The sequence below is a fragment of the Rhinopithecus bieti genome, unplaced genomic scaffold (genome assembly GCF_001698545.2).
Source record: "Rhinopithecus bieti isolate Rb0 unplaced genomic scaffold, ASM169854v2 scaffold_22042, whole genome shotgun sequence".
NCBI classification, from domain to species: Eukaryota; Metazoa; Chordata; class Mammalia; order Primates; family Cercopithecidae; genus Rhinopithecus; species Rhinopithecus bieti.
The window spans coordinates 29,693-39,514 of NW_016810459.1; the positions used below are offsets into that span (position 1 = coordinate 29,693).

The 9,822-nt window shown below is 55.8% G+C and overlaps 1 protein-coding gene across 1 annotated transcript in view; it reads right to left on the reverse strand.

Annotated features, from left to right (window-relative positions):
• Positions 1-316: 316 nt before the first annotated feature.
• Positions 317-9,822, reverse strand: part of NOL6 (nucleolar protein 6) — a 13,716-nt gene continuing 4,210 nt past the window's right edge. The window contains 24 exon segments of the mRNA XM_017892097.1: positions 317-1,630; positions 1,844-1,902; positions 1,905-1,953; positions 2,543-2,737; positions 3,135-3,224; positions 3,342-3,466; positions 4,185-4,282; positions 4,518-4,670; positions 5,057-5,220; positions 5,394-5,548; positions 5,634-5,751; positions 5,895-6,035; positions 6,239-6,314; positions 6,438-6,586; positions 6,717-6,839; positions 7,014-7,191; positions 7,353-7,468; positions 7,644-7,745; positions 7,831-7,889; positions 8,074-8,194; positions 8,283-8,446; positions 8,533-8,667; positions 8,817-8,985; positions 9,330-9,509. Coding sequence (XP_017747586.1) covers positions 1,481-1,630; positions 1,844-1,902; positions 1,905-1,953; positions 2,543-2,737; positions 3,135-3,224; positions 3,342-3,466; positions 4,185-4,282; positions 4,518-4,670; positions 5,057-5,220; positions 5,394-5,548; positions 5,634-5,751; positions 5,895-6,035; positions 6,239-6,314; positions 6,438-6,586; positions 6,717-6,839; positions 7,014-7,191; positions 7,353-7,468; positions 7,644-7,745; positions 7,831-7,889; positions 8,074-8,194; positions 8,283-8,446; positions 8,533-8,667; positions 8,817-8,985; positions 9,330-9,509 — 3,069 coding nt within the window. The 3' untranslated portion in view covers positions 317-1,480.

Consider the following 9,822-nt stretch of genomic DNA (forward strand, 5'->3'; position numbering starts at 1 on the left):
ACCCGCCTGGCACCTATTAGGCACTCAATAAATGTCAACTCTATAATCTCTTAGGCTTTCTCTTTCACCGTCACCACCCACTTGTTCCAGGCGGAGTTCACAAATGGATTCCCTTTACTTTGCAATCTTCCAGTGGGCTTCTCTGCCCTCCATCTGCCTGTGCTGGATGGCCCCTGAGCAAAGCACTGTAATAGGTGCTAGGAAGGATATGAAAAAATCTATGTTCAAACATATTCCTTGCCCTCAATGAGCTTACATCCAGGAAACTAGGTTAAAATTATGTGAAAGGGGCAGACAGGCCAGGAATACAGGGAAATTAAACAATTTAACTTTTTATTTAAAAGAGATGGGGTCTCACTGTTGCCCAGACTGGTCTAGAACTCCTGAGCTCAAGTGATTCTCCCGACTCCCTAAGTGTTGGGATTACAAACTGAGCCACCATGCCCAGCTGCAATTTAATTTTAAATCGGGGTTCAAAACAATAGAATTTATGCCAGTGTGTGTGCCTGCCAAGTGAACTGAACAGACAGTAACTGCTCTAACAGTTCAGAGGAGGGAAAGATCACCTCAGGCTGGGAGCGAGGGATGGGCTTAAGGAGGGGCACTATTTGAGCTGAGTCTAGAAAAATAGCCAGAATTACAGGACGTGGAGAGGCCGCCAGAAAGGGGGTGTAGACTAGACTGAAAGGAGGCAGCATTCTCTTCCTTGGGCCCTGGTAGCTCCTGGGGAGCAAGACTTGAGTCTCCCCCATCTCTGCAACCCCACTGCAGGTATGTAGTAGTGGTAGTTTGTGACAAGAACGGACAAACAGCCAGGGCAGATGCAGCCAGCGGGTAGCACCCAGTGCTTTTTGCACCTCTCCAAGATTGGGGGACTACCAGTCCCCCGACCCCTTGACCTACCCAACCCTTTCCTGTCCTCAGTTCTTTTCCACTGTCTCCACCCTGGGAAGTGGCATCAACACAGGAGGGCATTGTGCTCCTTCAATGTGGTCTATTCATACACATATAGCCCCTTTCCACTGCTCAGCATTGGTGATGTGACTCTTTGAAGGGCATGCTAAGTCTAGGCACAGGTCCTGACAGTAGGAAGGAGACACAGCCTTTCCCAGGCACACATCCCCTTCTCTGTTTCTGGAAGAAGACTAAGAAAGGAGTGGGAAATTGGGGGAAGGTCCAGGCCCAGGGCTAATAGCTGGATGGATCTCCTGGGTTCAGTTCCTTCTCTGAGCCGGCTCCCACTCCTCTTCTGGGATGGTCAGGCCCAGGAGACTACACGGGCCACCATGCCCCTGCCCCAAAGCTGGAGCATCAGAGAGAAAGTTGGGGCTGGGCTTTGTTGGAGATGATTCAGCGTGTTCAGCCAGCAGGCCCTCCATGGAGGATTCATGTCCAAGGAGAGTGGAGGTCATCCCACTGACATCATGCTCTAGAGGTCGAATGTCCTGCTGTCCATCTACAGCTTGCTCCAGGGCTGGGATCACACAGTCCACCTCTCACTTCGGGCCTCCACAGTCTGGACCAGGCCTTCACCCAGCACAGCAAAGTCCTCCAGGATTGCTTCTACATTGGGCACCATTACCAGCTCCTCACCTCGAGACATCACCATATGCCCCTTTGTGCTGGAGGCCTGGGGAAATCAGAGAAGAGATGCGGATTGAGGGTCACAACAGCACACCCAGAGACACCAGGCTGGGTGCAGAGTGGGGGTGGTGGGGATATAAACGCAAGCCCATGCACTCCACACCTGACACGGGTTTGCCCATAGGACAGACTACACACAGACATGCATACCCACACAGAACCACGCGCACACACTCACGGCTGTCACCAGCCAGCACACCTTGAAAGGTTGGGGCTGGAAACTGTGGAAACTGGTGGGATTCCCAAGGACACCAATACCTCCCAACCATGCTGGTCATAGAAGAAAGGCCAGATTCCCCAAAGGCCCTCCTAGAAAGGGGACACCAGAACAGAGAAGATTTGTTTTTTCTTTTGAGACGGAGTTTCGCTCTGTGGCGCCAGGCGTAGTGCAGTGGCCAGATCTCAGCTCACTGTAAGCCCGCCTCCCGGTTGACGCCATTCTCCTGCTCAGGCCTCCCGAGTAGCGGGACACCAGCCCCGCCACCTCGCCCGGCCTAGTTTTTTTTTTTTTTTTTTTTTTTGAGACGGAGTCCGCCGTCACCCAGGCGAGAGTGCTGTGGCCGATCCAGTCCACGCAAGCTCCGCCTCCCGGGTTCACGCCATTCTCTCTGCCTCAGCCTCCGCCGGGTAAGCTGGGACACAGGCGCCGCTCACGTCGCCCGGCTATTTTTTGTAGTTTTAGTAGAGACGGGCTTCACCGTGTTAGCCAGGATGGTCTCGATCTCCTGACCTCGTGATCCGCCCGTCTCGGCCTCCCAAAGTGCTGGGATTACAGGCTTGAGCCACCGCGCCCGGCCAGAACAGAGAAGATTATAGGCAGGCACTTAAGAGCTCCTCCATAGCCTCGGCTTCACCTGGAAGTCCCCTCCCCAGGGTCATTCAGCTGTTTAGGACCAACCCTGAGCTGCCTCAGATAGAGCTGAGGAGGATCGTAGCCCAGCACAGGCATCAGGGATGAGGGCCCCGGCTGGCTGAGCAGGCCCCGGCAGAAGGAGGCAGCTGGCGAGTCCACGGCCTGGCGGTGCCGCGGGATATGGCGAGGAGACAGGCGAATCAGCACATCGTAAATGTCCAAGGGTGGCCGGAACACTGTCTAAGGAAGGGGAGAAGGAGTGGTCAGCAGGACCCCCGTGACTGAGGAACTGAACCACAAACCTCTCCATATGCCCACCTTGGTTTCCTCCTCCTTCACTTTCATCTGACCACCCACTATCGGCCCACCTGGCCATCTGAAGACTGAAACACCAAGACCCACAGAGGAAGCAGCTGTTGCATAGCCTGGCAGGAAGAGCACAGGCTAGAAACAGGAGACCCAGATGGAACCCAGGTTCCCCAGGCTCTGCCACCCCAGGCACCACAGCAGCTTCAACACCTCCTCTGTTCAGTCTCACCAAACAAGGGGACCTGGCCTCCTGTGAGATCCCCGAATGCTGAACTTCCAAAGACAGAATCCCCAGAGGCCCTGGAGTGACTGCTGGTCAGAAGCGTACCCTGATGTCCCCAGGCCCCCGGGGATCCATGAGCTGCTTCTCTAACATGGGCAGGGCTTCAGCTGCCAGGACCACAAGCTGCTGCAGGATCTGCAGGGTACAGACACATCAGACTGGAACTGACAGTGGGTCTCTCCCAGCTCAGGCTGGGCCTGTTTTTCCCTTGGGAAGAAAACCACACATTAGGGGGCAGGTATGGGGCTGAACCTGGGCTGAGGGTCCATCCTGTGTCCACACAGAGTGCTTTCGGTCTTGGGGGGTAACAATGACCATGACGGGAAGTTGTGCCCGAGCTGCCAGAAAGCCACTGCGCATCTCCACCTGCTCCTCCACTAGAGACAAGAATGGGTCCTGGGTCAGCCTGCTCCTCCCTGTAAGACACCCTCTACTGCCCCAGCTCCTCCTATGGTGCCCCCAACAGCTGCTCATCAGAGGTATTTTTCAACACCCCCCACCAACAAGTGGCAAAGGTGACAAAAGGGACATTGCATTTGCCTCAACTGGGTGGGGCATTAATCTCCCAACCTCAGCCCAGAGGCAGAATTTTCCACTGCTTGGCACCCCCAGTCTGGTTTCCGGGCCTGCACAAGCTGAGTCTTGCCCCTGGCCCCCTTCCACTATGGGCTTCCACACACCTGGAGAATTAGGAACCTGACACCCTGCTCTCTGCAGAGACCAGGAGTGCCTCATGTTATAACCAGAAATCACCATTCCCACCCCCACCAAGAGGTCTGAGTATCTATGCTACACTTCCTAGCTCCGTGCCCTAATACTGCTCACCTGGCATTCAGGATTGCCCTTCTATTCTCCTCTTCCTTCCACAGTCCCCCAATGGGTAGCTTGCTTCCCACCCTACCATTCTGTCTCTGACAGTTAAGAGCAAATCATGTCATAATGGGCAGGCTGTTTACCTGGACCTCTTCTTCATGTCAGGCTTAGACATCTGGGGCTGGGAAGGCACAGAGAAAACCTAACACTGTCAGGGAAACCCTTGCCTGCAATCCATAAAGGCAGATCTTCCAGCAGTCTGATCCCTGTTCTGCCACTTACCAGTGAGCTCATTGTTGAGGTTGACAATGAGGGGGTTATTCTTCCAATCAAACGTTGATACCAAGTAAAGGAATCGAAGGAAGCCAACCTGGGGGGAACTAAAGGGCTGGAGTAAGTAAAGAATCCGGGGCCCAGTCACATATCCCCAGGCTTCCCTCAGGCTACGGAGCTCAGACCCTCTGGTGTGGACTGGGGGGGCGGGACAGGGCATCTTAGAACCCCTTCTGCCACTTGCTCAACAACCCATTCCCATGTAAACGTAGGGTGCAGCATGAAGGATGATAGCTGGCCCCAAGGGAACTTCTCAGCTAGGGAAAAAGTGGAGGGAATCACCTGGGAGGGGTGAAGGGCTCAGGGTGCAGGAAAAGGGCAGCAGCCACCAGATCCAGGCTCTCATCAGTGAAACCCTCACCAAGAAGCTGGGCACGCACCCACCGCTTGGCCAGCCGTGCCACACCAGAGAAGGCTGGGTGCTGCTGCTGCAGTCTGGGTAGAGGAGGGGAGTGTCAGCGAGACTCAGGAGCCGAGGGCCCCACCCCACCACCGCCACTGTTCATCCGGCCCTACCCAAGGCCAGCCTCAGTGATAATAGGTTACATATGTAATCTCATGTTCTCTTAAAAAACGCTCCAAGAAGTTGATCCTAGTGTTATTTCCATTTTACAGATGAGGAACATAGGGACCAAAGAGGAAAATCTGACCATAGGGTCAGTCAGTAAGTGGCAGAGCCAGGATTCCAGGACCTGCCGGACTCCAGAACCCATACCCCTAACTACGATACCATCTGGCCCCCAGAGAGACAGGTGGCTAGGTGAGGAGAATGGGGCAGGAGGGGGCCTACAGACAGGAAGAAGCTGTGCCAGTGGCCTTACCCATGCAGGGCACTAGTGAGCAGTGGCAACTGCCTTGTGTCTCTCTCAAGGTGGAGGGAGGCAGGTGTGTCCCTCAGTGAGATCATCCCCTCTGGGCTCTGCACCTCCTTCAGGATCTGGGGCTCCCGCTGATAGGCCATGCGAATCCGAAACACAAATCCATCCTGTTGGAAGAAGGTATGGTAAGAGAAGGATGTGTCAACCCAGGACCCCGGGAGTACTCTGTGGCCTACAGTCCTATTCCCCAGCGTGGTACCCAAAGGGGTGTCTTCTTCCACGCCCTGACATCCCTGGTGCCCCCCCGCCCCGGGGACATATCTGCCTGCACCAGCCTAACCTTGAGGACATCCGTGTGTGTGGCAGTGGCACGGCACTGCAGACCATGCTGTTGTGTCAACAGCTCTGCTAGGCGCAGCTGGAAGGCAGCTCGGACCCGCTGCACGGCCTCAGCGTCCTGTGGCCACTGGCCACTGCCCTCCAGGTGACAGACCACTGATGGAGAAGAGGAGTCAGAGGTCTCATACTATGGCCTGGAACTGAAACTATCCCTCCCACTCCCTCCCAAGGGCCCTCTTACCGGTCATGGGCTCCACATACGCTGGACAGGGCTTATCGAGCCGGGGAAGCAGTGAGGAACGCTCCTGCAGAGGCTCATAGAAGGAGGAGGCTGGTCGGACTGGAGTTGGTGGGAACACCTGTGGAAGAAGGGGGGCTAAGGAAGGGGCCTGGGACTGGGAGGGAGTGCCCAGAGTCAGAAGTTAGAAGCAGGGAATACTGGGTGACTGGAGCAGAGGTGGGGTTACTAAGCAGAAAGGTCACCTGCACCATTGTACCTCACCTCTGTGTAGCGCAGCACTGGGTGAGCTCCCTGAACAGCAGACACGGTCAGTGGGAGACCCTCTAGCCCCCACAGTAGGCGACTGAGGTCGTCATAGCAACATACCGCCACTGCCAGGGCCTCCTCGCCTGTGCTGGAGGTCTGAGAGGGAGAAGACGGTCAGGAGGATGGACCCTACAGAAGGCCAGCTTCACCTGGATTCTGCCCCAGCTCAGGCTGCAGCAGAGCCAGCACCGCCGCCTGCTGGACATGCCAGGAAGTGCAAGCTGGCTGAGGCGGAAAGAACTCTCTCTCCACAGACGGATTACTCTACAATCACTAGCCTTGACCCCAAAGACCCTTACCTCTTTCAGGCCTTGGATAAGTGCATCCAGGGGGCCCCCCACATAGTGGACACAGGTTTCTGGGATGTCGGTATGGCTGAAAAAGAGGCACAGACAGTGAGAAGATTTGGGGCTATGTTCTCGCTCAACTGTTGGGCCAGACCCCCGAAAAGGCTCCCCAGCCCACACTGCCTCCTGGAATCCAGATGCCAACACTCACAGTGCCAAGAGGTGAGTGACCACCTGGTGGGGAATAAGGCGCTTCTGGGACATAGAGGCTGCCTCCCAGACCACAGCTTCCCGAATGGCTCCGTCCTGGAAACGCCGAAGCTCCGAGCGGAATCCCCAGAACTGACGGAATTTAGCAGCCTGAGGAGGCAAGGGTGGTAGTAGAGCTGGGGAAGGAAGGGCTCTGTGGACCCTCCTGACAAGCTTTGGTCCAGGTGCCACGGGAAAGAGCCGCCCCACTCCTTCCAGTGTACATGCCGGGGTCCCTCACCTCAGGCTGGTCTGCCTCTGGACCCAGCTCAAGGACGCTGGTCAGTCCCTCAGGCCGTAGGAGGAGTCCCAGGGTCAGGGTCCCAGAGTCTTTGTGCTTTGGTGGATCTTGGCTGATGCCCCACTGCAAGATTTCAAAAGGCTGAGCTCAGTCCTCCCATCCTCCAGCCTGGCCTAGAAACCTACTTTCTAGCTAGGTAGAAACACCTAGCTAGAGGAATGGCATGTCCTTTGTGTCTCTTGGGACCCTGGATCCAGCCCAACTCACACCCAAACTCCCCACCCTACACCACCTCACCTCTGGGACTGGAGGTCGAGAGTGAGCCAGGAGGTTCAGCCGAGTCCCCAGGCCCTGCTCCAGGAGGGTGGTCAGGGGGCCCAAAGCAGCTGAGACATAGTCCCCCCCATTGTCCTGCAGCTCTGGCCAGAGCTTCAGCCGGTGGCACGCTGCCTGCAGGCGACTCAGTGGATGGAGACTGGAGGGGTACAGAGGGCCAAAGAGGAGTAATCAGGTTGCTGGTCCCTAGTACCACCTCCTCCCTGAATGATCTGAGCATCTGTCTGAAGACGTTTGCCCCACGTCTGTAGCCCCAAAGAGACAGGACCCGCCAACATACCCTGTCGCCCCTAAACTCACTGCAGGACGTGGTCGAAAGCCCGGATCATGGGTTTGGGAGTCATCAACAGCAGGTGGAACCCGTCGTCAGCTCTGCTGTCCAGCAACGTCATAGACAGCCGTGCCTCATACTGCACCTGGAGCCACAGAAGGGACCATCCCTGTGCCCTTCATTGATCCAAGGGTTTAGACCCGGAGACATGCCCTAAACTTACCTCTTTGAAGAGGAGTTTCTGGGGTTCTGGTACTTGCAAAAGGGACAGAGTCTGGGCTGGGACATCAGGGGAACACAGATTGGGGGCCCATTGGTACCTGGTGGTAAGTAGAGGCAGTGACATCAGCACAGAGGTTGAGATGGCCTGAGGAGTCCAGGAAGACAACGGAGAAGGCCTGGTGGAAGTCAGCCAGGGCCGGCTTGCGGGGTGTAGAGAGAAGCAGGTCAGGATTGGCACCTCACTTGCAGGCCTCCTGGCATAGACCTGGCCCTTCTCCAACTTACCAAAGAGGGATCTGAGCTGAGACATAAACTTATCCCGTTGACTGTCAGGTCTGTAGTGGCTGAAGTGAACCACAAGTGTATTAGAAGGTATCCCCTTCTGGGGACCCAGTCCTTAATGACACCCTCCCTCAGCTGATTCAGTTTGCTCATCTGTCTGATGGCAAAAAACCAAAAGACCCCTGCTAAGATGAGGATTCCCAGATGGAGTAGAACCCCTGGCCTTTCCCCACCTAGTTGCCTCACCCAGAAACTGCAAGACGCTTCTCAGGACCTGGTAGCCACTCATGGTGGTATGGATCTTGCGTGTAGATACAAGGAAGACAACCAGCATGGAGACAAGGAACCCAGTAAACCCACCCTGGCCCTGAAAGAGACAGAGGGAGAGGCCTGAAGTCAGAACCTACCTATCACACAGGCACTCAGGTAGGGAGGCTGGGCTACCCCCAACTCACCTTGTCCAGCTCCCGCTGCCGCAGCCAGACCTTCAGAAGTGCCACGCCATCCTTCAGGCCCTGGGCTGAACCCAGCATGGTTGACAGGAGCTGCAAATGGGACTCAAGAGCTGTATCCTGAAGGACCCATGTATTGTAGTGGGGGGTAGGGGGCTCTGGGCTACCTGTGGGATGAAAAGGGAAGCCATGAGAGGAAAAGTCCCCCACACCTCTTCCCTCCAGCTCCACCTCAACACCAGGGCCTGCTCACCATCCCCTGCAGGACTCTGCCCTCGGTACCAGGCAGAGCGCACATTGTTCTTGGTTGGCAGCAAGCGGCACGGGCGGAAGAAATCAGGTGGAGGGCACGGATGTAGACGTACAGTGACCAGGCGCTCATCCTTCCCTGGCAGAAACAGCAGGTGCTGAGACTCTGCAGGAGCCCTTGGAGTCAGAGGGCTCCCCATCCTGTCCTCCCACACTTGAGGCCTCTGTGCCTCCTCCTCCAGATTTACCACCCCATGCTATGCCCTCATCCCAATGTGTGCCTCTCACCACGTGGCCGCAGCAACAGGGAGGGTTTCAGGTGGCAGCCATTTGTGTAGGAGAAGCAAACACTGCCAAAGAGGGGGTCCTGGGCCAGGTGGTGAGCCAAGTGGGCCAGGTAGAGGGCACGCTTGCGGAAGTAGCGCTGGTTCAGCCCGTCCTTGTCCTGTAGGATTTCCTGGAGGGGCCAGGGGAGAAGAGAAGGCCAGGCACATAAGTGCTTGTGGAGCTGTGGGCCAAGGTGAAGCCAAGGTGAGAGTACCAGGGCTCCTCTGCTGACAGAAGTGCCTGAGCCATAGTTAGTAACACTATGCCCAGTTCTCATATCAGGAGGGCAAAGTTCCAAAAGGATAGCAACTGGCCCAAGGGATCTAAGCTGCCTTCAGGATGCTTGCAATGGTCTGCTCTTCTGATTTAGAATTCAGACTTCAATCCCCTGGCAAGCAGCAGATAAGAAAGAGGGATCCAGGATTTGTAGGTAGTCAGGTGGTGGGCCTCTATTCCCTAAACCCTGGACCTTACCCTGGGCATGGTCAGTGCCACATCCACATTGATGTCTGGCCGGATGCAGGTGCCCAGAAGGTAGCTGCCCACAACAGTAACCTGGGCTGGGGGCAGGAAGCAGAAACAGCCCTTCACGGCATAGGGCACTTGGTGGAGGGGCACTCGAACCCCAGCTGGGAGCCATGCCTGGTCAGTGAGCTGTGGGGGCAGAGACAGGGACACATACTGATTCAACTGTCTTCCTCACATGTACCCTGTATGTCTAGAAGACATCTTAACACATCGGTATGTTTGAAACCAAACTCCCAATCTTCCCATAACTATGTCTTCCTTGCTAAGACAACTCCACATGAGTTTCTCAAGCCAAAACCACTTAAATCACCTTAACTCATCTCTGTTAAGAATACCCATTTTGGCCGGGCGCGGTGGCTCAAGCCTGTAATCCCAGCACTTTGGGAGGCCGAGACGGGCGGATCACGAGGTCAGGAGATCGAGACCATCCTGGCTAACA